Here is a 26,569-nt window from a genome sequence, read left to right as displayed (position 1 = left end):
TTCGTAGAGAAAGACGTCTGGGATGCTGTTGGCAAAAGGCGATAGTAGTTGGATGAGATATTGTTACAGACTTGGATAGTGTCTGTTGGCGACGCTCAAACAGAGCATGTGTCGTCAATGGTCGAGGACGTCCTTGGGCTAGCCCAAGGCTAGGGGTTTTACTTGGCGAGGCTTTGGCAAGTAAGGTTTGATGCCTATGTCCAAATCGGGTAGCTTATGTCAAGCGGGAGCTCAATGATAAGTGTATCTGCCAAGGCTTACGACACCCGAAGGTTAATTGTGAGATCTGTGTTAATAGAAGGACAGAAGTCTGACTAATAACAGGGGCTTTGCTCAACAATGAAGTCGATGAGTAAAGATCGAGACTAGAGACTTATCCGCAATGAGCAGATAAGAAAGTAGAATATAGACTGCTGGCTAGGCAGAAAGAATCACTCTAGTGAGAGTAGGAGGTCAAGAACCAAGTAGATTCAAGTTAAGGAACTAGATACATGGTAGCGAGTTTATATAGAGGAGAGGAAACATATTAGTGGATGATAACTCATACTACCGGAAGAGAAACTGGTCAAAGGGTGATACTAGAAAAGGAAGGCATGTTTGAGGTGAGTCATAGGCGAACCAGAATGTGCAGATAAGAAATGAGTCAAAGAACAGAAACAGGAAGTGAAACAAGCAGGGGCACGATTGTGCAACTGCGGAGCTAAGTATAAGTACAATGTGCGACTGCGCACCGAGTCATAGATCAAGAAAGGAAACAGGGCAAAGAGGATGTGGTGTGCATTGTATCATAGGTTACCATCTGGACAGTAAGAGTAAAGGGGACTGTCCACAGGATCAGTCATCGGGTGAAACGGAGCATGGATATGCTTCGTCAGAGAAAGGGTCCGGCCAGATGTACTGGCTCTGCTGAAGCAACAGGTAGAGAGTGAAGGGAAATGCAAGGATGATGAGGATAACAAAAGTAAGGTCAGGGTAAGGGTGTGATGCAAGGGCTGAGACGAGGAGAATAAGGAGAAAAATGGTAGGGGCCCAAGCATCTAGATGTTCTTGTAACAGATATAGGGTGATGAGGATGCTGTGAATGTGGGAGAGGAGTGGCTGCACGACATTCCCAATGACGATGCTTGGCCACTGGATGAAAACACTGCACAACTGTGGTAGATGGGCATCTGCACCTTCTGTGGGAGAACAAAAGAATTTTTATCAATGCAAGGGGGAGACAGAGAACCTGCATGTTGCCGTTTATAGCCCATCACTTTGGAGGGACTGTCGAGGCTGAAGACATGACACCAGGAGGAGTAGAACTCCTGCCTGTCAACATTATCATTGTCACACATCTCAAAGTCCCTGTCCAACAAGTCCAATGCATTGCTGAGAGGGGCGCAGAAAGCATCATCATCATTGTCAATTGGGCCACCCCCAGTGCTAGGGTACTGCAAAGAACAGGGAGTGGGCTGCAAATGGGGGGGGAGAACTGAGCTGCAATGGAGGGGAGGACTGAGCTGCAAAGGGGAGGGAGGAGTGAGCTGTAAAGAGGGGAGAGGACCTGCAAAGAGGGAGGAGGAGTGGGCTGTGAAGGGGGGGAGGGAGCTGAGGGCCAGGTTGGTGAGACGAGGGACTAGCCCCCCCCCCCCCCCCCCACATGGACCAACAAGCCCTGCTGCGTGATTGACTCCTGGTTGGGAGGTGAAGATTTTGGCACTGAATGTGGAGTTGGAGAATAGAAAGGGGTGAAGTTGGTTGTACCATGAAAAATCGAGTAAAACCTGTTTTGAAAATCAAATAAGTTAAATCAAATAAAAAAGAATAGTGAAAAAAAATACTTACTGTGTAGATTAGCAGCCCCATTGTTGTTGAGTGGAGTAACACCAGCACCAGTCTGATGGAATTTGTCCAACTGCTCCTTAGACAGGTTTTAAGACTATGAATTGAATTAGTAGCTATAAACACACTTAATAGAAACCACTTATGTGCTAACATGATTGCCCACTGCTTTTTCAAATGTCTTAGGCTCCTGAGCATATAGAAGGGAGAGCTTGTCACCTGTCTCAAAGATCAGTTTGGCTAGGACTTGGTATATCTCCCCTTTATCCTTGCCACAAGCACACTCCCCATCACTGAAAGTGGAAGCTTGAGCTTTCTTTTCCTCATAGAATAGAATGTAGGTGTCTGCAGAGTGAGTGGTGATATGCTGCACCAGGATATCTGTGTGACAAAGGTCCAAGGTTTGTGACCAGAAAACAGTTGTATTGGATTGTTGTCCTCAACCTTTACCTTATTTGCTGGGTTCAGGTGGTTGAGGGGGCAGCTCCATTGCCCTTAGGCAACCTCAAGTGTTGGCTTGTAGTCTTGCAGAATGGCAGGCATGTTGACAAGCAGGAGCCATTGGTGTTCAAGCTCCAATTGAGGGATGCCGGCCAACCCCAATGTAAAATTACCTTAGTCAGGTTTTTACTGAGCATTCTAGCGAGTCTAGAATTTTACTTTGACTCCCACTTATGTCTTGGTTAAGATGTATTCTACAGTAGTAAAAAAAATTCTTTCTTCAGTCATTGAAAAACAATTCTTTTGACTTCTGATGCCACTATCAGAGAACTCTGCATGGTCTGCTAATAACTTCAAGTGGCTGTGCATTGAGGTTTAAAAGCTTATCTAACATTGGGCTCTATGTTTGGCATAAGATAGGCCTCATTCAAACCCATCTACATCACATGATGTGACATTTTTGTGATGTTCTGTTACATCGTGTGACCTTGTTCAAGCACCACCATACATTTCTCGACAAAATAGAATTCCAAGTCATACAGTAGGAACAGAGTACTAAATCTAATGAATGTTGCTAACCAAACCGGTGCCTGTCAAATCTCACATAATTGTTTCAGGTAAAGTTCGGTGACCATGGTACTTCTTCAAGGCCCATGCTGCTTGCTTACCATTGAGTCCTTGTCTATAGGCATCCATGAATCTCAATGAGCGAGTGGAAAACCTGGCATCACATAGTGTCAGCATACTGCTATCTTGGAATAAAGATTTACTCACCAACGAATGGCAAGCAGTGGAACTGAGTCCAAAGACTCAACAACATTTTGTTCAAGATCAATTTCTTTTGACGATGTGGGAAGTTTGTGATAGATCCATTTTGAGTAGCCCCAACATTGCTCAAGAAAATTGCACGAAAGCCATGTGCTTCACAAGCCAACTTGAGCAGCGACTTGACACTAACGAAATTGGGCTCACTGTAGAGCATTCTTCAACAGCAGCAATTTGTAGCTCCCTTCTCACAACAGAACTTTGGGCATTCTGCCTGAATTTTCAGCGCGCCCTCATAGCCTCACTCTTCAAGTATCATTCCCATCCCTTTGAACACTCCAGCATGCTTGTGGCCCTCCAGATAATACAGCGACTGCGGCAATCCATCTGCAAACTTGCCATCCCCCATTGGAACCTTTTTTTTAACAGTGCACCATCTGCACCATGCACAGCCTTTCCATCTTCACCAACTATATTCACCTCCACATCCCAATTTTTGGGCCACCTTTCGTTGCCCCAATCTGTACCATCCCACTTGTCCCCATCTTTTGGAGAAAATTTAGGCATGTGCCATGCAGACAGTGCATCGTCCACACGCTTCAGGTGTGTCATTGCATTGTCAAATACAATAACATGGTCCTCATCAGGATAGTGTTGCTCAAGGATATCCATGGCATTGGAAGCCTGCTTGAGGATATCCTCGCATGTGAAATAGCCCTCGCGGGCCTTCCCAACCTTAAACAGGACCTGCACAGACTCTGTTCCATCAGGAGAACGTAGCCATCCATAATCAGGGCTAACAATGTCAGCAACCATCAGCAAGAGACCCTCTCCTTTAGCATAAGGTATGGCTGTTTCACTTTTGTGAACCCATCTGATTTTTCGACGGTTGTTGGCATAATAGGTGGACTCGTCATGATTCCAGATGGCAACTTTGCGGGTGCCTTTGAGTTCTGGGTGTACAGGACACTCATTGCCATCAGTCGCATAAATTCATGTGCGAGACTGCAACTCAACCCAAATGGGGAGGAAGACTGCTTGATGATATTGCACCACATCAACCCTCTTGTGTCCATCAATGAACTGGCCTGTTGGAGTCTTTGACCACCTGTATCCAACATGCTTCATCCAGTGTTGTGCTGTTGCGAGGGATATGGTTTTAGTCAGTTTTAACCGTGATTTTACCTCCACTTGATCAAGGTATTCCACTATGTCCATAGCTCTAATGTACTTCCAATGCCCTGTAGATGTAGCAGTAGCTCCTGTGAAAAGTCTTCATCTTCCAGTATGGATGAGTTCCACGTCCCATATATATTCATTGGAAGGTCTGTTCTGTCCTTGCAATAAGCTCGGACCCACTCACAAAGACGGCCAGCTAACCAAGGTCCCCATTCATAAGCATGTGCAGTTTTTAATGATGCTGCCATCCAGCCAGGGCACTTATTGGCTGGATCTATAGCTCCACAAAAACATTTGCATTTTTTCAAGATGACTGCGAAGAAGTAAATCAAGCTTAGGATCCTTGTACCCTCCTGTGGAACGGGGAGGCTGGAGGGTCAATTTAAGATCAACTAGTGCAAGTCTAGCTTCATCAACAGTCGGGGGAGGTATGAATTTGCCAGCAAGAACTGGAGTATGGGTCCATGGAAGTTCATCTTCATACACTTCATCATTCTCATCTTCAGGCTCAGCAAATATCGAAGCAGGACATGACTCTGTTACATTGGTAATTGATGCTAATGGACCATTTGTAGTGTGCGAGAGTGGTGGATTCATAGGGTAGGCTCCAGGGAAGGGTGCCATCTTTAGTTTAATTTTAGTCTTAGTATTCCAGCCAGCACAATGAAAATCAATGTTTTCTTACACTCTCATGGCTTCTGTGGCTTAACTTTCTCTTCTTCTGGCTGCTGTAATTGTAGGATTTCAAATTTGCAATTCAAGAATGCCTTTTGCGAGGCATAACAGTTTTGGTGACACCAAGTTGTTGGTGTATCGACACCACTGTCACACTGTACAGCCACAATGTAACAATGCAGCAGTGCCTCAATCACTGTAAAGACTACTACTCATTCACAAATGCAAAATAAGAAATTCTGTTCCATCAGATTGCTCGCATCATGCATGCAAGCAATCTGATGAAATGGATTCTCTTAAAAGTGTCTACAAATATCCTTAGGCATTGTAACGCAAATGTCACGAAAAGTCATGTGATCTACATGTATTTGAATGAGTCCTATCTTACCACACTTGGTCAACATAAATCAGTCCGCAAAATTTGATAGCAGATAACTCATGAACCAACGTGGCAATATTAATCAAACAAGTGCACCCCTCGCTCATTCCGGCCCCTGAACGCCCGTAATCATGATTTACAGCAAGAGGTCATCTCCACCACTCGCAGAAGCGGAATAAGTTCCCCCGGAGGTGCCTGTACCACCAAAATTTCCGAATCCGCTGCCCATCTGGGTTGCACCTGGCTTCTGACTCGACGCCCAAATACCAGCCTGGGCTTTCTCTTTCTCGAGATCTTTGATAGATTTACCAGTGTTTCCAGATTTGACGGTCGGGGCCGTCGACAATGTGCCTAGGGACAATGACCACAAGTCCTCGAAGTTCGATGACGACTTCGGTGGCGCGGCAGGTGAAGCTTTTGGGGGTGGAGCTGCGGGAGTAATTGGAGCAGCTGACATTGATGTTCGGATAGATGTCGTAGGCGACAGCGGCGTCGACGTGGACCACAAGTTGCCGGATGACCCGCCGGTAGTGGGGAAAAATTGCCTGTTTGTGGGAGAAAGTGCCCTCACAGAATTGTTGGCAAACGCAGCGGGTTTAGGAATTTGTGATCCAAGTGATGGGCTCATCGTGGGTGCCCGACTGGCGGGAGGGTTTGTGCTCCTTAGCATCTCCATCAATGTCGGTTTAGTGGGAAGAGGAGCAGATGCCGGGGCAGGTGAAGACGGTGCGGGTGAAGATGGTGCAGCTTGGAAATCAGCGAAATCATCTTCTGCATGAGTCACATCAGTTTTCTGGAAGAACCTTCTAATGGGGGCCCCACCATCAATATTGACTTCACCCACGGATGGAAGGGCTTTGTTCGTGTTGGACACAAGATTGACGCTGGCAGCAGCCACCGGCTCATCACTGAGGCCACCCAGGAGATCGACCTCGGGTTCTTTCGGCTTCGGGAGTGCAGGTTGCACCGGACGAACAGGAGAATTAACTGACTGTGTGCCCTGACGGGATCCAGTATGACTCCTACTGACAGAACCTGATCGTCTGACTACAGTCTCGTCGTCCCCAGCAGTGTACTCCTCGAAGTCCTTTCTACCATTGTTATCTCTGAAACCAGAGTTGCCTCCGTAGTCTATCACAACGTGAGCAAATGATGATTCTTGAGACGAGATCCACCAGAATCTCACCATCTCTACCACTCATTCTGTCACCATAATAGCCTCCACTTCCACTTGAGAAACTATCGCTGCCAAATCCGCCGAAGCGGCTGCCACCCGAGCTGAAGCTCATAGATTCGTTGCCAGTGCCAGTGTATTTATGACGGTTGGCTTTCGCTTTCCGTCGCTCCGTGCGAATGGTATCTACATCGGTCAATAGGTCTACCAGTTCACGGGCCCGGTTGCGGACTATATACACAAAACGTCAGAGTCGTCACTTGGTTCGCTATCGACTGCATACCATTCTGGCCCTCATCTTTTCCCTTGTCGTCTATGTAATGGAAATTTCTGAGCATCTTGAGCGTAGAAATGTGGGAACGCGAGTCGTCGACAACTCTCTCACTGCCGTGTTTGATTAAATATTCAAGCAGTTGAAGGGCCTACGTCCATAGGTTAGCGGGAGGGCTGGGTAAAACACGAAAAGCCTACCTTATAAATCTGTCTCCACTGCCGGGCCTCTTTTTCCATAAACCGGGCATATATACATGGCATGATCTCATTAAAGTTTTGGCTAGGGTGCGTCAATGGGGCATACATTCGGAACCCTGGAGTAATAGACTTACAAATTGAATGTCCTATGTGATATTTCAATTAACATTTACTAAAATATCGAAAGTCACTAACCCTTGAGCAATTTCCTGCATTAATGTGGAACTGGCGCCCCTGCGTTGCCCTGTGAGTCTACTATGCCTTGCATGGAGCTTGGTCATGATATGCTTACCAAGGTTCGTCATTAGTCGCCTCCCTGACTTTGGATTCCATCTCACTAATGTTAAGTACAACATTTTTGGCCTACATCGCCAACTATCAGCATGTGTAATTGCAATTGCCCTGCTCTTCGTTGCCACGTACTTGGTTGTACATGTTCTTGAGGTCGTAAACAGTCAAGTTTGATAGGGTATTCGCCAGGGAGTCGAAGCGATCCATGGTGGGCAAAATCAAGGACACCGTTGGCAGCTCAATGGAATGCGCGGTCACAGTCTGGATGTGCAAATGCAGTCTGCCACCGCCTCTCTGAGGTGTATTTGGTTATGTAATCAATTGTCGATGGTCATGTGATCTCAACGCGTACATGGAGTTGACCCCTGCAGAAGGGGTTGATCATGGTTCTTCATCTAGTGCTCCACTCGGAGGAACTGATCTGGAACAGGGAACAGGAATTCTCTCTGTCCGTTTAGCTAGGAGTCAACGTTCGTTGGATTGGCGCACCACTTGCTGTTGCCTTCGTTCTGGTTTAGGTCGGCCTTTGTTGCCCAGTTGCTTGGCAATAGTTACGATTCGGGACGTGACATTCCTACTGTCCCCGTGCCTCACAAGAACGCAGGTTCAACTCACTCGATCCAGATTCCAGCGCCTTATAATTGGTGGAGTGACTGTACGTCCGACGATTCTCGTATATGCGCCGCACTGACCCATGTAGTAGAGGCATCTGGCTAGAAATGCATTCATTCCTCTCTCATATCCGAGGCCGAGGTATTAGTAACCATTTCACTGCTCCACCTTTGCAACCAGAAAACTGCTGCAACGTCGCACCCACTCCTACCCTCAGTTATGGTGTGGATTCAACCATCGAAATCTCCCCAGCAGTACGTTATGGCATAGACAGGAAGATTCTCGAGAATCCGAGTTCATACTTGGACATGGATGATCCAGAATCCCTGCCTCGTAGCTTAAGTCCCAGAACTCGGAGACACACAGCAGACGCCAGCAGCTTGGGGCTTCACAATATACTGCGGGCAAAACCCATCTCCGAGAGTGTCTGCGAAGTGGATAAACCTGCGTCAGACTCACCAGCCCATGAAACAACTCTACGCGAGTCGAACCGCCTAGCTGCGCCTGGGGACTGGTCCACATTTGGTCGAAAACGAGTGCGCAGCTCCCCCATGGTACCAGGTTTTGCAGACGTCAGTCCCACCAAAGACATTACCAGACGAACGTCATATTCTCCTTCGCTGAAGACAAGTAACAGTAAGAATAATGGTAAAGGCCTCAGCTCAGCTGAAAGTTTGCACTCTATCGTCAGTTCCCATAGTGTGTCACGATCCTCTATAGCGCGTCGCGGTATATTAGCACAAACAAGCAATAGGGAATGCACCTTAACGATATCCGTCAATAATCACACAAGCAGCTCATCCATCCATTCCAAACCATCGCCAACAGATATCGTGTCCTCTAGACTGCATCCACGAACACCCACTAGACCACGATGCAATACGTCTCCGACAACTCCCCCAACTGCATACTTCACTACCCCTGTCCTTCGTGAACTAGGATTCGACTCTCCCGGAACATTTGGCCATCCGACACCCGAGAACCGGTCCACGTTTACGTTTGCATATCCATCGCCCCCACCCCCTCTGCCCCCCTTGAACCACCCGGCTTTGTCATCCTGCCTCAAGGACAAGAATGTTAATAATATTACTCCCACAGTAGGTTTCGCAGACCGATCCAACTCATTTCCCAAACGCTCATCGCTGATCCCGTCTGGCATTGCTGATGATTTCTTCGCATCGCTGTCAATGAAATTTGGCCGATCTGTCCGACACTCTGCAAGCCTCCCAGAGGTGCAGGATATCTTCCCTTCTTCCTCGGAAGAGCAGCCTGCCCGCGTGCGAACAATGTCTGACAAACTTGAAGCACGACCCCGTCGACGCAACAGTGCCTCTTGGAGTGCACAGCAAGCTACAGAAGGTGTGAACTCATCTTCAAACACCGCATGGCCCGCAGAGGTATCGCGCGAAATGCTGCGGCTTTCGTTGGGTGAAGGGCTTGATCTCGTCAATTGGCCGTCTGCATCCCAAAGTGGTGTCTCGGGTCCGGGGTCCGAAACACGTGGTGGCAGCATGGCACGATTTCCTAATCAGGCGCCCATATCACGATCATTTTCTCCTCCATCATCTCCACCACTTCGACCACGCTCCCCAGCTCCCCAAGGTAAGTCCAATGCTTACGGCATTCAGATATTGTTTTCTTCCACACATTCCGGATTCCGCATCTTGTCTCTCTTTGTATTCATCCATGTACATTCTTATACATTCACTTCTGTCGCTCGTTTCATCCACTCACTCATTTCTTCTAGGCGGGGAACGCGCACCCCAGTCCCCACCTCCATCTCCATCACTGTCTTCATCATCATCCCCTAACCTTCCTCCTCCCAACCATCGCCGCCCAGCAAGTTACGCGGACCCGCGCATGTCTGCGAATCCAAATGGTATTCGCGTTGCTCTGGATGGCGCCACCTCGCCAAATTATACTCTTTCGAGACTAGATACGCCTGTGGGTCTAAGCAAAACACAAGGTCGTCCGTCGTCTCAGTTTCTCCTCCCTCCCACCATTACTCCCACACCTGCACGTACTTCCCGCACAATCACCATGAATCCAAGTACCCCTACTCCCACCTCACGTAACCATAGCGACAAGACCAAAGGCAAACGCAAAGCCGAAGACATAGACACCACACCGCCCGAGCAGAAAAAGGACGTGCAGCGCACAACTTTCGCCATCCCAGAGAGTAACCGAAGTACGTACCTTCTATTACGTTACCCCTTCTCGACGGCTCCGAACGCGCATTGATTGCTGAATTTCACTACGCAGGTCAAAAGCTCTCTGCTTCATCACACGCGCCATCATCGTATCACCGCAAGCGCGCCCGCATATCGTCCTCTCCTTTCGGTACCCCCATCCATTCGCGGCCCGTATCCATCCAGGGCCAGAGCACGAATTCAGAACTGATGCCTGAGGTGCGCAAGTTCGGTTCCTGGTCGAGCCAAATGAGCGCCCGTATCCTCTCCAGTCCCAGTGCACCGTCTCGTCCCGCGTCCACTCGTTCATTCCGTCCCCAACAAACTCCAAACAAAACCTCTGTCACCAACTCAATTGCCCAGAATCAGAATTACGTGAGACGTCAAAGTACGTCTCAGGCGTCTATCCCTATCAGTGCGCTCGTCTCCCCGCATGCTCCTTCGATCGTGCCTTCTGGAAAGTTTCATATGCGAGACCCTAGACGCCCCCCGAAGAAACTTGCAGATACGCCCTGGGCGCTGCATTTTCGTGGGGAGGATGAGCCTGGGTCGCCTGTGCATGCGTGGTGTTTCTTTGTGGGATTCGTTTTGTTTCCTGTCTGGTGGATTGCTGCGCTCTTTCTCCGCACGCCGCGCACGCGTGTTGTTGGTGACGAGAAGGGAGTTTCACTGGATGATCCACAGATCGAGCATGGTGAGTGATTACATAATGCAAGAGTTGGGTCAAAATGATGAGTGTTGATGTAGATGCAAAAGCATGGCGGTTCCGGTGCCGCGTCATGTCTGTAGTGTCACTATTTACATACACCCCCTTCATCATTCTGGTGGTCTTCTTTGTCCGACGATAGCACTGCACATGAACAAGTCACGCATATCTTGCATCCCAAGGACTTCGACTCATACCCGCAACGGCACGTTACGTTTCTCATTGCACTTATGACGTTCCGTTTTCTTGCTGCATACTTCATGTTCTATGCCAACCTTATACGATCACTCCTCTCCATCGCAGTTTTCTCGTCCTATTCTTGTTCTGCGAACATTCATCGACCGCATTCATTCTTTTCACTTACTGTCTTCACTCGTTTCCTGTGTTATTCATCGACTTATCCCCGACCGCATTCTTAGAGTAGGTACCGCTATTAATGTTGTTGATTGGTGTTGTGTTTTTACTAGTGTCATGGCAATCCAACCGAGAGTTTGAGGAAGCACAAGCTCAGTCCAATGCGTGGGGTAGACGAGATATTCGTCCCCCCATAGTCCTGCGTGCGTGCCTCTTGATGCGTAAGGATGAGTTTCACTTCTGTGGGCGTATCAATCTCCCTGGCGTTGTGTGCTTTACGTGTAGAAGTATTCCACTGCCAACTTGATCTGGTTTAACACGAAATTGTTTCAAGGTCAAGATGCGATTCTGGCACTTTTTGTCACGAAATCAGTGTCACAATCTGACAAGGTAAAGTATGACTGCGGTCTATCTCAGCGACTCGTTCTAGATCCTGCCGGCGCTCACCGTTTCATCTAAGTACCTCAAGGTACATAGTTTCCTTCTTTTACCGCTGAGCGCTGAGTTTCATGTGGATCCTCAACGTACTGAAGGTCGTATCTAGTGAATTGAGACTCAACACACTGTTCAGCACAATCCTGCAACCGTCATAACATTGCAATAAGCAACAGACTTTGCCACAAATTTTGAGCCTAATGTCATCAAAATCCAACAGGGGTTCGAGGAAATACAAATGTGGGGGTAATCTAAATACGGTGGAGTATATGGGTACTATGTGAAATTCTTGGCGTCGAAAGTCAAGTTCAGGGGGGAAAGCTACATGACACGACACTCTTTGTCTCCCTTTCTGACTTGCTGCGCGCGTGCTGCCTCTTCTTGCGCAAGGATGAGCTTCTCTTCTTCTGTGAGAAGACCTCTATTGGCGCGCTCTGTCATGGCCTTGAGCCTGCTAGCGCGCTCCTCCTTTGCGCGTCTGTAAGGAAGAATATATAGATGTTGATACAGCGAATCATTAGATGGATTGATACATGGTGCGATGAGTAAGATTAAGCAGATACGAAGATCGATGGGGGAATAAAAGACATTGGATCGAGGAAATTAGATGAGGTTGATTTGGTGCAGTTCGCAGGTTTAGGAGAATTAATTGGCGAGGAACGTTTATGAGAGGTGGTTGGCGAAGGATGTTTGGTTTCGGACAAAGGCGATACAGATGTGGATGTAGGGGAGGTGGATAGAACGGGAACAGAAGAAACGCTAGTGCGTTATGAGTGGATACTGAGATGAGGAAAGTGGACGTGTACTCACCTATCAGTCTTAGAGAATGCGTTTGGGACAGAGACTGGGAGGGAAAGCTTGGGAATGGATGGTGCTGATGTCGGTTTAGATGAAGGAGCGGGCCTGGACATGACCGTAGGGGCAGATTTGGTTGAGGATGAGCTGGGGGTGGCTGACACAGGGTTCGGTCTGATATATGGCTTTGAAGTGGAACTGGTGTTCGGCCGTTGTGAAGGGAGCGACGAACAGCTATGATCTTTTGGAAAACGGTGTTGAGGGCAGAACTCCTTGTGGCATTTCTGTATGATCTTCATTAGCATCATACGTACATCAAATTGATAGATATTCGACTCACATCACACCCGATGGGTGCAAATAGTACCTTACCGCACTTTCCCCTAGCGCATATCTTACTCCCACCCTTTCCCTGCTGTTTACCACCATCATTCATCACCTCACAGAAATGACTGATGTGCCTCTCCATGCGCACATTCGGGTCCTCGCCAGGCGGAATCGCGACGGGAACGCTACACAGAGGGCAGTTTGGTGCTACACGGTCTAGGTGTGCGTGTGCGGTAGTACAGTGTGGATGGAAATGCTCCGAGCAGAAGGCAGGAGTGCCTGGACAGTGCGGACATTTGAATGGAAGGAAGTCGATGAGAGAGCAGTGAGGGTATGAGCAGGGCGTTCCGAGGCCGAGAAGTTGGGTTTCTTGCTTATGGGATGACATTGTGGGTTTGGTGGTGATCGTGGTGGTAGTGGTCGATGTCAGAGCTTATAAAGGCTGGACGCGCGTCCACCGACACGCAAGCACCCTCCCTCACAAGGCAACTTGAAGAACTGACTGCTTACGTCATCCACGTATGTGACCAGTAGAAAAGGTCACTGAAACCAACCCTCCAGCTAAAACCTGTCCGGCGCAAAGTACGGCGCTACGGCGGATATATGGCGGCAAGAAACGGCCAGGTAGCGGACTTTCAAAACACCCTAGGTACGTCTAATAGTACGTGTTAATCTTATCACTCCTTAGAGCTTGTTCGGTAACCTGAGTTTGAATGAAAGTTGGGCGCAAAGTTTGACAATGCACAGCATTGAACAGGCGGCACGACGAACGCCGGTGTCGGAGATCGAATGTCTTTCCCTTCCGACCATGGCCACGAAATCTGTTATCAGCCATCGCGCATATGATCAGCGCAGAAAGCAGATCTTTGTAGCAGTCGCTACTTTCATAATCTGTAGCCAACTCCAGCTGATACAAATGTCTTTACCAAAGGAGAAGGCTCACTGGGAGGATGCTGAGGTTGATGCCCTCCTCGACTATCTTATCACACAACGATCAAAGTTGGCTGGAACCAACTTCAAAGAACCGACCTACAATGAAGCTGCCCTCAAGATCGCAGGGTTGAAGAAAAGTGGCCCAGTAAAGACGGCATCACATTGCAGGGTTAAATGGGCAGGGGTATGTTGTCTCTTGTGCCACTCTGAGTCCAGCCATCGCTGATGCAAATATTTTAGTTAAAATCTACTTACAATGCTATTGAGAAATATCGCAACCGATCCGGGTGTCATTGGGATAGTGAACATGGTGCTAGCATTCAGGGGGAGGCAGCTGAATCTGTGTGGAATGAATTTATTCACGTATGTAATCACATTTATGTATTAATTTCAGCTGAATTTATCTTGCCACAGAGCAGCTCTGGGAAGTCCATGAAGTCGTTCAAGAACACCGGTTGGAGGTTCTACAACAAGATGGACCAAATCCTACCGACTAACAGCATTGCACATGGATCTGCTTCATACAACCCCACGTCATCAGCTGCAACCGGCACTCAAGTCCCAGTGCCAGGTCCCAGTGTCAGTAACATCACTGATGATGCCGCACCAGTACCAGGTCCCAGCACCAGCACCAGCAACATCACTCATGATGTCAGTACTAGTATCCCCTCCCTCATGCCGCCTCCTTCTTCTACCTCTAGCCTGGGAAAGCGCCAGCTCGACGATATGACGTCAGTTGCCCCTTCTGCATCCATCATGTCTGAGTCGGTCTCGCAGCTGGTACCATCAGAATCCGACAGCAAGAAGCTCAAGTTAACGGGTACGAGTCGGCGTAGCAGTGGGAATGGTGGCAGAAAGGGCAAAGATGCTGCCAGCGCCGCCGCATGGATGAACCTGCAAGGTTCCATTAATCGCCTGACCGATGGTCTTACAACATCGACCGTCACTGAAGATTCTCGAGTGGCGGATGAAACAAGACGTGCACTGGACAGCATGCAAGCAGAAGAGGACTTGTCGCATGATGAGAAGATTGTCCTCTTGAACGCGTTCTTGCTGAATGCGAGAATATGCACTGTGTATTTGAGTACCACGCCGGAGCTTCGCATTGGTTTTTTGCGGTCTATCATTCAACAAGTCAAGCACAATATTCCATTTTTGTAGTAGTAGCAGAATGTTGTACTACTACTGTATCAAATAGCATCATCGTTGTCAGCATCATTTTCAAGCTCTGCATACTGTTCATCATCTGAAGCCGCCTCCTCATCACTTTCCAAGAACTGATCTACATCCATCAAGTCTCGTTCATACAAGTAGTTTTGATAATCCTCCCACATTTGCGTTGCAATCTGATCACGAAGGTTGTTTGTGTTGGTATGAATGGGCGCTGCACCTGAGTTATCAGTGTCGGCATGTCCTGGAGGTGCTGGGAAGGTGTCGTGATGGTTGTCATTGACAACGGGTATGTGCGGCAAAGGACCTTCGTCTGGGTCATGAGCGCGGATGTAATTGTGAAGAGCGCATAGCGCTGTAGGAATCCGCGCCTGAATGTCAATGCTATATTCAGGGGATATGAGAAGGATGCGAAAACGACGTTTCACAACACCAAAAATTCGTTCAATGACGTTGCGAGCTGATGCATGACGGAGGTTGAACAACTCTTCTTTGTTAACAGGTCTAAAAAATAATGTCAGATGAGCAAAAAAAAACAACTGAAGGTTTACCTAGTGCTAGCACGGCCCCATTCAGCAAGGTGATAGCGAATGCCACGATAGGGGACTAAGAGCTCTTTACATGAGGGGAACCCTGAATCAGCAAGAAGATATTTTCCAGGCGGGATATTCAGGCCATCATTGCGAGCTACATCCCAGAGTCGAGCATCGGTTGCTGATCCCTCCCAGCCGGTCAGTGTGAATGTAAAATTGAGGTCAAAATCGCACACAAAAAGGCAATTTTGAGAGATGAAGCCTTTGCGATTGTAATAGAGGTGGCGGCTGTGTGAAGGAGGGTATGCATGGATATGACTGCCGTCAATCGCTCCGATGGCATCTTTGAAGTAAGGCCAGCGTTTTGGGTTGTCGCGAATTTCACTTGAGACAGGTGTGCTGTCAGTGGGAAGGCGGACATGTGTTGTGTAGAATGGATGGGACGAAAAAATAAAGAGCATCTTGCGGAAATAGCTGTTATATGAGTGACTTGGGGTTAGTACTAAGTTCAAGCAAGGTTTTGCAAACTACAAACCGAGAGACTGTATCATTTGACCGCTGGAATCGTTCCGCGAGATGTCTTAAAGATAATCCGGTCACACACGCATATAGGAATATTGCCAGCTGCTCCTCTAATGATACGTGGCGTGAATCTGCATGGCCAAGGCTTCGAAGATCGCTGACCAAACTCTCAAAGACCTCAACATGCACCCCAAGCTCACAGCGTATGCGTTCAGGGTGGCCAACAATTAATTCCATCACCCATTCTTGACCGGTCAATGACGAAGTGTGGTAGGGCTCAGGATCCTCAGGGGTCTGTTGTATGAGTAGATGTGTAGTAGCGGCAAGCAATATGTTTATCAGGAGAGCAATGTAACGGAAAGTGCGCTTGCGGACTTCTGCTCTTGCGATGTGCACCGTATCCGGTTGAGTTTGCTGAAGAAGATGAGCTGCAGTGAGATGCCCCCCATGGGGGGTAATGGGATTAGGGAATAGTGGCTGATTTACTGATAGGAGTCCCTGTGGATCCATGGCTGGTATGTTGTACCGACTCGTAATACCTGTGATGATCAGCACTGATCCTTTTCAGTCTCCGCTCACAACTCAGACGCACCTGCGCCACATCAAAATTGTGCGTTGAAGTAAAGTTGCTCTAACGTGGATTACCGAACAAGCTCTTATTATTTTCGTATGGACCTCGTATGAGTCTCAGCTACCGCTCCCCAATAGTTACCCCAGTGGGTGTGGGCTACCTCTACCAGTAAAGTTCAAGCAGGGCGGTATCAAAGGAGAGGGTGGGTTGCTAGTAATCACTCATGGCTAGCTACTAGGGCTTTGGATATGGTGGGCAGTGTGATCGAAGCAACATGGTATTGTCATGTAAATAGTTGATAAAGAATAGATTGTTAGTTAGGAAGCATTGAAGTGAGCTGGAGGTATCGGGTATTGGTGCTGTAGTTGAATGTCGAGGGTGTTTTTAATGTCCGACGTGCCGTCTGTTAGCTACCAGCTTTGCCGCCGTTCTTGCCGCAGTGCGCCCCGGACTTTTATGCGCCGGAGGGGTGGTTTCAGGGATGTTCTCGAAAAGTAAGTCATGTACTTAGTCAGCCAATTAAAAATCGCTGATCATTATGTAAGTTCTCTGTCGGAATTTAAATTATCCTGGCCACTGCCGCAGCAGCATCGACGGTTTGCTTCATACCTCAGACGGACTAGTGGTCAGGCCTTCACGAGTTTAGTATGGAGGCAGGTTGCTAATCAAAATGTTGCCACAACAATGCCAGAATGACGCAAACTACTTTGCACTGTTGCGCCGCCTTCGGAACAGCAGGCTCACGAAGTTCAACTTTGTAACTTCAAGCGGAGTAAACAAACATCTCATGATCACTACCGCAGTGCCTCCGAAAAGTAGAAACCAGATGGTTTATCTGCTATTTCTTCGCAACGAAAATTGGCAATCAGAAACAATATAACAACGAGCCATTAAACTTTTTTTCGGCATGTTCGCCGATCATCATGAGCCATGACTTGGCGGAAGTCAAATTTAAAAGCAGTTAGGTTGGCCTCGTCTATTCTTCATGATAATTGTGTTCTTCCAAGTGAGTCCATGGGAATACGCCTTTGCGAACCTTCAGCTTCAAATATCAAGTTCAACGCGGATAAGCCGAGCAACGGAAGGTATATCTTCAGTTGTCAGTACGAATCACCTCATCTCGTCTTGTTTAGTTGCCAATGAGTTTGAAGAATCCTGCATTCGTACTAAACAAGCTGTGGCACATTCTAAGAACCGTCAGGTTTAAGACAGACCTGTAATAAGTCTCCGCGCAAAACTGCCTGGGCCAAGATGTGATCACTAAGCTATTTTAAGCTACAATATTTGACAAGCATTCAGTAGACTCATGTACGACTAGGCACGACTGTAGCAATTGAACACTAGTGATCCAATCAATACAGAGTCTATATCACGTCAACAAGTGTACTCACCAGCACCAGAAGCACGCGCAGATCGGATATTTATGGTCGGGCTACCCACTATAGTGCCAGGAGTGAAATACGTGACACGCTCACGCCTTCTGCCGAGAGTTATTTGTGGGGGATGAGGCGCTGTAGAGGGTGGTCGCTGTGGTCGGAACACTTTCTCTGGAGTGTTGTATACTAGAGGACTGATCAGCACACAATAGCAACAAGTTCAGAAATGTGTCGCTCGCTTGCTCCAGTCGCTTCATCTGATTCAAAATTTATTGTGGGTGACCCAACATTCGAGTTGGAATCGAAGAACACGCAGTCTATATCTTCACCCAGTTGTGCATGTTGACTATCCAGAGCCAGGGGTGGTGCTGCGCGGTGTCAGTGTCGAATTGCAGGTAAGAACATGATCATGCACATACATGTGGAAGCATTTACAACAGTTTCCTCGGCTACAGAGGTACTGGCGGGGGGGGCGCGGGACTATCTGTATCGCTTGGAGCCGCGGAATAGTGCAAGCTACTACCACTCGTCGTGGTAGAATTGGACTGAAGTGACATGTGACCTTCAGGTGAGTTTTCAACGGTGGTGTTGGTATCAGTTGTAGCTGGTATCCGGAACTTAGTCTTCAGTGACAGCAACAATAAATAGCGCCTACTCAGATTTTCTGGTGATGCCGACCTATTCTTTTTTGATGCTGATGACGAGAATAAGTATCTCCAGAAGGAAAACATGATGCAGCGGTATGATCCTATGGTCTGGCGATCTGGTGAATTGTTGAGAGTATGTTGATGAGGACCACTTACCTCTGACTAGTCCCATATTTATAGTCCTGCAGGAGTGGCAAGAAACCGCTAATAGACTATAGTGTTTTGCCCCGAATTTCGTTCGCGGTATAGAAAGACAATAACACCCATAGGCAGCCACTATAACAACTTACAAGAAAGGATCCCAATACGATAACGCCTGGACCGTCACCATATAGGAAATGGCAAAAGACGCATGGCCAGAAGAAGACGGAGCATTGCTACAACTCACTATAGGAACAATACTAGGTTGCGGAAACCCGGTCCTCGAAACTTCAACAAACTCCGATGAACATCAACACAACCGCAATAGAGAAGACAAAAGGGAGCATCGAAATCACTAAGGATCCTCGTATCACTGAGATCCGCTTACCTAACTTGTCTATAAAAACGATGGAGATGGCAGCTCCAAGGCAATGGGAATGCACAGCTACAAAATCACAAAAGCCCCAAAATCTAAGGTACCGATGCCAGGACTGCCGAGGCAAAGACGGTCACCTCTGACGCACTAAACATACTGGTAAATGTGATGTTAACTATGCATAGTTGCAGAACACCGAACCTGTCACCCTCCTCCTATGAATTATTGGGGGAGGGGGGGGGGGGGGGGGGTCCCAGGTAAGAACATAGCCTAAGGACGTCGACGGACGGTGCCTCCGACTGTGCCTACATCCGTCGGCTCACGATCCACCTCCTCACTCTCTGTTTCGCCTATCGGGCTATGATATCGTAAGTAATGGGCATGCAAAGATATAGGTAGTGACGCAGACCTTGATGCTAGTACGCAGCGTACTATACTTGTAATACTAGATACATCATGTGGTTAATGCTGTCAGCTTTGCATTAATTTGCATACACATGAACGACCGACTATATGACTGTGCACTTACGCATTCTTGTTTTTCGAGTTGCGCGGGTTCAAATCATTGAAGCGTTAGTGACTTCACCGCGCCTTTCCTGAATCCTGAGTATCATTCCTCGCCGGATATGATATACTTCTTGTGTATTTGAGAAACACGGATGATAGTAAGTAATCTGCTGTAACGTTGGGCAGTTACGCAAATTGCATCTCAGGCTGTGATACCAGACGAACATATGTTGTCGACAGTGTCATGTATATTGCAGACATGCACTCTTGATAAAACAAATGTTGATTATATAGAAAGTACAGAGTATCTGAAGGTGATGAGCGCAATGCTCCCCAGCTCAAAACGAGGAACCGACCTATAGAATAAGTAGGGCTAGGCGTAGGGCATGAGTTTTTTCAGTGTTGGTGTCTGCGCCCCGCTGGAATACGCCGTCTGGCATAGTGCGTTCTTACGCCCTGGTCTCTTAGTGACGTTCAAATGCGCGTGTGCTGCGTGTGCCTGCACGTGTCATTGAGCTGAACGAGACCGATGAGGAAACGGGGGGATTTGCACGTACGCGTTTGAACTTGCCATTGCTTAACGCCCTCCACCTTTTTTTTGTACCGCTGTGCGTCTTGAGTTTTGGGAAACTGGTGACGGCGGATGTGGAGAATTGTTTTGCAGTCGTTATGAGGCGCGAGAGGAACATGGTATCAGGATGCAATTGTATGAAACTAAATTCAAAGTCTAGATCCCGTGGCTGCACTGCTCGTGCCGAAGTTCGGCTTACAAATTGAGTGTCCGACAGCTGGCACGACGGCCACTATCATCTGACCAGTTCTTCTTGACTTCCAAGCTACCCTGGATCCGGATGAAGACCGTATTGACTGAATTTCCAGGAAACCTGTCCCTGGAATTTGCGATGGAACGGCTGCATCATGTGCGTGCATCACCGCGGATTTCCACACGATTCACGTGCTGACAATGTGCCGCTGCCGCAACGGCCATCATGGCAAGTCATGATGGTATGTCTCGTGAGGGCACTTCAATTTAGGTTCGGCATTGTCCTTTCATGCGAGAACTACTTAACCTCAACTGCAACTAAACCCTACAGGTCGATCCTTAGATCTTCTTCCCATCCATCTAGACGAGGACTCGGACATCAGACTACGCGTCATGGCACCACTGGTTTTCACTCTACGGTACGTTTCATACCTGTGCTAAAATTGAGTACGCTTGTTATATGTAGGTAACATCATCTCCGTTAGTCTCGGAAGTTCCACCATTAATGACACGGTCATTGGCAAAAGCCGTCCGAGCCTGCATTTTGGAAGATTTCTTATCTTATCTTCGAAGCAAGTCACTTGCTTCATCATAACTCGAATCCAATTCATTGCACACACTCCTGCCAGTCTGCTTTGCTCCCTGTTCAGACCTTGCGGAGCATCGCAGAACCATTCAAAGATGTATTAACCGCGGAGTTTACTATACAATGCAAACAAGGGTTTTTGCCGACTGGACGGCGCTTCCCGAGTATAACAGAGTTCAAGTGAGTGTTATCATTCGCGGTCCACAGTGTTGCACGCTATGCCAGGTCACTTGAATATATATGGTTGTTTTAGCTTGCCACGGATTTACAGATAAACTGACTCCTCATGATAACCATCGGGAAATGTGGCAGTACAAACCAGTAGAAGCAACCTGTAGACCCTGAATGAGGGAAAGTACTACATAGTAGCAGATCCTATGACATGATGATACATATGTTTCGTTCATTTTCTCACATAGATTGATCTAGATAGCTATGCACTTCTCACTGGAAAATCAATCCAAGCTCGATACTCGAGTAAACCCTTGAGGTTTGTTCTCGGAAGACGCCATGGAAGCTCCAATCAGTGAAGTCGAATAGGGACTCCGACAGGCAGGAGCCAGCCTATACCAATCACGTAGCCCCAGCGTTGGTCGGTCCGAGCAGCAGCGAATTTCTTCAAGATATGGCTGATGTGTCACAGATTCACTCTACATCTACCAACCATTCTCGTGCGGATATTTCCTGAAGGAGATCGAGTCCACGAATGTGTCAATACCTAGGCCTTGCAGGTTCGGGCTCAAGTTTGGTTGAGTGATTACCTTCCATCACTCATTCTCAACGCGTCAATGCTATGAAGGGTCATCGGTGGGGGATTTTGGACGGAACGCGATGTATCGTGAGTTTAATCAGAAAATTAGGTTCGGGGGGATGTAATGTGACGTTGAGATTGAAGGTACTAAATGGACCGGTCCGCGCTAGCCGCTAGCTTACACCGCAAGCGCCGCCTGTGGGTGGCCCCAAACCAAGCGATACTCGGCTGGTAAATACATAAAGGGCACCGTGACATTTTGTGTCGTGGCAGAGATACAGTTTCGGTCCTTCGGAGACGTAAACGAGTAACGTTGCCTGTAGCACGAGTTCAAACTTCAAACGTTCACTGGCAGGTCAGCCGGTCGCAATAGCATATTGGGATATATGAGCCTTACCCCATGATGCGATTCGATGAGTCAATATGACGCGGGAAGCTTCTCGAAGCATGTGCGATATAGTCTGCTCATTGAAAATATTCGGAATAATTTGGCTGATTGATCTCGATTGAAGCTCACATCTTTAAAGTGGTTGCCATGCATCTATCAGTTAAGTTACAACCGTCCAGACAGACTATTAGACCGTCAGTGATGCCGGTAACAACGGTGAGGCAACCCGAGCGCTGAAGAATTTTCAGTCAACGGGCACCTTAGTACGTTCATCGGGCACCTTGAAGAACCCGAACCGTTGAAACAGTTTCACCACAACTATTGTTGACACCTGCGCTACGCCGCGACAATAGTGGAATGGGTGCCTTGGTCAAGTGACCTTTTCCGAATTGTTCCTTATTTTTTTTCTTTATTTGCCACTATTATACCAGATTATACTTTGACAAGCATAAGATCCGTACACAGAACAACTGAGCATGGTCCGTAAATCTGTATAAATACGAGAACGTTTCTTGGCACTATTAGAATCACTGTTGTTCCCCAACTCATCGCATCGTTCGATTCTTGGTTAAGTACACGCGACTTACCTGTAGATTTTCTATAGACGTCACAATCTCTGCTAGACGATGTCCTCGACGCCGTCCCAGCCTCATACCAGTCTAGGAGTTCCCCCAAACATGACCTACCCCAACGGTCTTTCTACTACTAGCTCGAGGGCTAGTAGTGAGGCATCCTTGCAGCGCGTTAAGAACCTGCCTGGTTATACTACCCCAATCTTCAAAGGCAAGGAAGAACAACGCGCCAAGGTGCAAGCAGATGTCGCTGGCAAGGTAATGCGATTTTCATCTCTCCAAGTCACGATAAGTATTCATGTTTGCATCACATCCATAGGGTTTCATTCCCCGCGAGCTGGTTGCAAACGAAGTCAATTGGTTTTACTCTCAGCTGGGCATCGATGACACCTACTTTCAAAATGAATCTCCTTCTGTAATATCTGATCACATCATCGCGCTCTTTGGTGCCAAAGTGCTCGCCTACACTAAGCACGACCTCAATAAGCTCGTCATCGACCTTGAGAGGATTGACGAGAAAGGAAACGGAGCGACTTTCATCCACACCAGTTTACCGGGCCTGACTTCTACCGAAGGCCCTGGTGCTACTTGTGAATCCAGGTATGTCTATCTGATGCAAATCACAATTGCTATGCCAATTTGTGCCTGACACAGAATCGACTCTTTATACCTCGACAACTCAACTCCGTCGAATTGTTACCGTCTTGAGACGTTCCGATCCACTGGTTCTATATCGGCCACGGCATCTCAACAGCTGCGCTGTTACTTCATTACCAGGTGCAACTTCCCTTCTCCACCACCCCCCTCAACTCGGACAGATGGACTTACCGACATCCGCACTGTCTCGGACACTGCTTTCCTCGAGAAAGCGAGCCCACATACTCTTGAAGTATACCAGAAAATCATCTGGCAGGTTGAGAGCCGCTACGGTCCTGTCATGGAAGTATTTGAAGTTGAAGGCACTCGTGAGAGGCGTCTTGTCATCGGATACAAGATGGGCGGCACTTCCCGTTTCTTTAGGTATGTCGACCTATTTATATTACAGTACGGTAGCCTTACACTCATTTGTAGCGCTCTATCGAACCTCTATCACTTTTATCAGCTGTACTCGGCCCGCAAGTATGTAGAACAATTCTCCAATGGGATCACAATCATCTCTCTATACCTGAACCCGATGCCTGACTCAACCGGCGCGCCGATCGAGCACTCCATATTCCAGGTGATGAAAGAAGCATCTCTGCTTTACTGTCTTCCCGACAACCCCTTTTTCCTTGATTCTGTCAACTCTGGACATGCTGTACAAGAGGCGACCTATGCTTGTATGCTCAACATTTTTGAGACAGGACTTGAGTTAATTGTTCGTTAGATTGTGGCTGGGTTTTCGCTCAACACTTTTGCAATCGCCTGGGTCCCGCGTACCTTCACCTCAAAAATATCTTGGACGAATCAAACCCCTCACACGCCGAAGTTCTCAATAATATCAAGAGACGTTTCAGGGAGGAGACTTTCACGCGGGAGAGTATCGCTCAAGTCATTCATGCAAACGCGGAAATCGTGCGTTGCCAGTTTCACTTGGAATGTCGCATTAATTTTTCGGACAGATTCGTCTCCTCTATGTCAACTTCGCCATGGTACATTATCCAGCTGCAGATGAGGCATCGCAGCTCGGGTGAGTCTGCTAGTGTATTTATCTTGAGCGGCTTTGACGAGACGTGTCCAGCCCTACTCTCTCTTACCAGCGTCTTCAAACCACGCAGCCCCTGTCTGACTCTGAGTTGTACGATAAAATCAGACGTACAGTCCTGAACAAGCAAGATCTACAAGTTCTCGAGAGTTTTCTCATTTTCAACAAGTGAGTCTCAAAGCGAATAATTGATTGGTAACTGAACTTTCCGTAGGCACATTTTGAAGACGAACTTCTATCAACCAACTAAGGTCGCACTGTCATTCCGGCTCGCCCCTGAATTTTTGCCCGAGATTGAATATCCAAACAAACCTTTCGGAATGTTCATCATTATCGGAAATGAATTCCGTGGCTTCCACATCCGCTTTAGAGATGTTGCCCGCGGTGGTATTCGAATTGTAAGGTCGCGGAACAAGGAGTACGTGCACCCTTCCTTAACTTTGGAATCCTGCAGCTAAGTTCTATGCAACCAGGAACTATTCGATCAACCAGAGAATGTTGTTCGACGAGAACTACGGATTAGCTGCCACGCAATCCTTGAAAAATAAGGACATCCCGGAAGGAGGCGCCAAGGGTACTATTTTGCCTTCGTGCGTGATTTCACTTCCTATCTTTGCATTTTTATATACCTTTCACGCAGTCTTGGAGCGCCGCCTAGACGCTGCTTCGAGAAATATGTCGATGTAAGTGCGCATTTACGCATCGATGGATAGATATTAATCATTCGATTAGGCTGTCATTGATTTGCTTATCCCTGGCCAAACTCCGGGCATCAAGGAACGCCTGGTTGACTTGTATGGAAAGCCAGAGCTACTGTTCTTTGGCCCTGATGGTATGATTCCATGTCCGATATACCATGGATGTGACTGACATCTCGTAAAGAGGGCACAGCAGACATGATGGATTGGGCAGCGTTGCACGCTCGCGATCGTGGTGCCGAGACATGGTGGAAATCATTTACCACCGGCAAGAGTGCCGAACTTTTGGGTGGTATTCCCCATGATACATATGGAATGACGTCGTTGTCCATTCGTCAATATGTACTTGGCATTTACAAGCAGCTTGGACTGAGGGAGAAAGACATCACAAAAGTTCAAACCGGTGGTCCTGGTATGTTTGCGTCTTTACTCTTTGGAAGTCGTCTTTGACACTTTGCAGATGGTGATCTTGGCTCAAATGAGATACTCTTGAGTTCCGACAAGACCATTGCTATTATCGATGGCAGTGGTGTCCTTGCCGACTCTGCAGGTATCAATAGGGAGGAGCTCATCCGTCTCGCCAAAAATCGCCTAACCGTCACTCACTTTGACAAGACCAAGTTGAGCAAGGATGGGTACCTTGTCAAGGTTGAGGAACAGGACGTCAGGCTACCCTGTACGTTAGCTTTCCTAAAGTTTGCTGTTATCTCACATGCTCTTATCAGCCGGCGAAATCGTTCTGGACGGTACCGACTTCAGGAATGGTGCTCACTTCCGTTTCAAGGCAGATCTTTTTGTGCCTTGCGGTGGACGGTATGTCTGCATCACCACCTGCACCAAACATCAGCTGACGGTCATTCAGTCCTGAAGCTGTGAACGTATCTAACGTTGCTGCTTTGACGGATACAGAAGGCAAACCCCACTTCAAGTACATTGTTGAGGGTGCAAATCTGTTCTTCACTCAGCAGGCAAGATTGCACCTGGAGAAACGCAAGGTTGTCTTGTTCAAGGACTCTAGTGCGAACAAGGGTGAGATTACTTTTTGCATAATCTACTATATGGTCTTGACCTTGCTTCAGGCGGTGTGACTAGTTCCTCCCTTGAAGTGCTCGCTGGTCTTGCGCTCACGACCCAAGAATATCTCGACCTCATGATTTTCAAGGACGGCAAGCCTTCAGATTTCTATCAAAAATACGTCAAAGAAATTCAAGCAAAAATTTCGGAGAATGCAGCAGCGGAATTCCAGTGTATTTGGCGCGAGCACGCCCGCCTCCAAGGCGCCAAGCCCCGAACGCAGATCTCGGACGAGTTGTCCATCAAGCTCAACAACTTGCAGGCGGAGCTTGAACTCTCTGACTTGTTTGATGACGTACCTAGTCGCAGGGGCGTCATGAGACGTGCTATACCCAACACCCTGGTGGAGCAGGTCGGTCTTGACGCCCTGTTGGAGAGGCTTCCCGAAACATATCAACGCGCTCTATTCTCGAGCTGGGTTGCTTCGCATTACGTGAGTTTCAACCGTATCTCCTTTTCCTGCTGCCTGCTCATCATCTTGCAGATTTACAAATACGGCGTCAACAGCTCCAGTGTAGACTTTTTCCATTTTGCCCGGGATCTGGCCCGGTAATATTTGTTTCGGGACTTGACTTTGGGATCACTACGTACTGTACATAAGAACGGCCAGTAATATTGCCATCATATCAGGACCAATAAGAGCTCTTTGCCCTGCCTAGC

General features: G+C 47.8%; 7 protein-coding genes across 7 annotated transcripts; 3 read left to right on the top strand and 4 right to left on the bottom strand.

Moving 5' to 3' along the window:
* Window positions 1-2,865: 2,865 nt before the first annotated feature.
* On the bottom strand, window positions 2,866-4,248 carry EDB93DRAFT_1239874 (uncharacterized protein; the record flags this gene model as incomplete). The annotated part of the gene is made up of 5 exons (XM_041451691.1): window positions 2,866-2,986; window positions 3,040-3,186; window positions 3,336-3,467; window positions 3,536-3,999; window positions 4,048-4,248. The coding sequence occupies 5 exons, from the start codon at window positions 4,246-4,248 to the stop codon at window positions 2,866-2,868; spliced, it is 1,065 nt and encodes a 354-aa protein (XP_041309233.1).
* Window positions 4,249-5,047: 799 nt separating this feature from the next.
* Window positions 5,048-7,493, bottom strand: EDB93DRAFT_1136553 (uncharacterized protein). Its single transcript, XM_041449162.1, has 10 exons — window positions 7,332-7,493; window positions 7,201-7,271; window positions 7,104-7,142; window positions 7,043-7,054; window positions 6,909-6,990; window positions 6,721-6,859; window positions 6,450-6,668; window positions 6,086-6,394; window positions 5,333-6,034; window positions 5,048-5,276 (listed from the first exon to the last, which is right to left on the bottom strand). Exons 1-9 carry the CDS (start codon window positions 7,404-7,406, stop codon window positions 5,400-5,402), a joined length of 1,581 nt encoding a protein of 526 aa, XP_041309232.1. The 5' UTR covers window positions 7,407-7,493; the 3' UTR covers window positions 5,048-5,276; window positions 5,333-5,399.
* Window positions 7,494-8,752: 1,259 nt separating this feature from the next.
* EDB93DRAFT_1045448 (uncharacterized protein) lies at window positions 8,753-9,295 on the top strand (the record flags this gene model as incomplete). Its single annotated transcript, XM_041444612.1, has 1 exon — window positions 8,753-9,295. A coding segment is annotated over one exon (543 nt), but the record flags the coding sequence as incomplete, so codon positions are not given.
* Window positions 9,296-9,671: 376 nt separating this feature from the next.
* EDB93DRAFT_1082626 (uncharacterized protein) lies at window positions 9,672-10,848 on the top strand (the record flags this gene model as incomplete). Its single annotated transcript, XM_041445697.1, has 3 exons — window positions 9,672-9,999; window positions 10,074-10,694; window positions 10,748-10,848. The coding sequence occupies 3 exons, from the start codon at window positions 9,672-9,674 to the stop codon at window positions 10,846-10,848; spliced, it is 1,050 nt and encodes a 349-aa protein (XP_041309230.1).
* A 656-nt stretch (window positions 10,849-11,504) lies between these two features.
* EDB93DRAFT_1136543 (uncharacterized protein) lies at window positions 11,505-13,231 on the bottom strand. The gene is made up of 4 exons (XM_041449161.1): window positions 12,631-13,231; window positions 12,306-12,574; window positions 11,596-11,973; window positions 11,505-11,531 (listed from the first exon to the last, which is right to left on the bottom strand). The coding sequence occupies exons 1-3, from the start codon at window positions 13,003-13,005 to the stop codon at window positions 11,817-11,819; spliced, it is 801 nt and encodes a 266-aa protein (XP_041309229.1). The 5' UTR covers window positions 13,006-13,231; the 3' UTR covers window positions 11,505-11,531; window positions 11,596-11,816.
* Window positions 13,232-19,618: 6,387 nt separating this feature from the next.
* EDB93DRAFT_1136534 (uncharacterized protein) lies at window positions 19,619-20,158 on the bottom strand. Its single transcript, XM_041449160.1, has 2 exons — window positions 19,951-20,158; window positions 19,619-19,892 (listed from the first exon to the last, which is right to left on the bottom strand). Exons 1-2 carry the CDS (start codon window positions 20,080-20,082, stop codon window positions 19,767-19,769), a joined length of 258 nt encoding a protein of 85 aa, XP_041309228.1. The 5' UTR covers window positions 20,083-20,158; the 3' UTR covers window positions 19,619-19,766.
* A 2,349-nt stretch (window positions 20,159-22,507) lies between these two features.
* On the top strand, window positions 22,508-26,499 carry EDB93DRAFT_1272493 (NADH-dependent glutamate dehydrogenase; the record flags this gene model as incomplete). The annotated part of the gene is made up of 17 exons (XM_041454353.1): window positions 22,508-22,711; window positions 22,773-23,053; window positions 23,108-23,473; window positions 23,525-23,772; window positions 23,820-24,007; window positions 24,055-24,122; window positions 24,174-24,305; window positions 24,352-24,555; window positions 24,611-24,727; window positions 24,778-24,820; window positions 24,870-24,969; window positions 25,020-25,247; window positions 25,296-25,511; window positions 25,561-25,648; window positions 25,698-25,864; window positions 25,915-26,342; window positions 26,394-26,499. 17 exons carry the CDS (start codon window positions 22,508-22,510, stop codon window positions 26,460-26,462), a joined length of 3,147 nt encoding a protein of 1,048 aa, XP_041309227.1. The 3' UTR covers window positions 26,463-26,499.
* Window positions 26,500-26,569: the final 70 nt, after the last annotated feature.

This window comes from Suillus bovinus, assembly GCF_016758785.1.
Source record: "Suillus bovinus strain UH-Sbo-P2 chromosome Unknown EDB93scaffold_17, whole genome shotgun sequence".
Classification (NCBI taxonomy): Eukaryota; Fungi; Basidiomycota; class Agaricomycetes; order Boletales; family Suillaceae; genus Suillus; species Suillus bovinus.
Note: the sequence above shows the minus strand (reverse complement) of the source record. Positions and strands in the feature narration are given on the sequence as shown.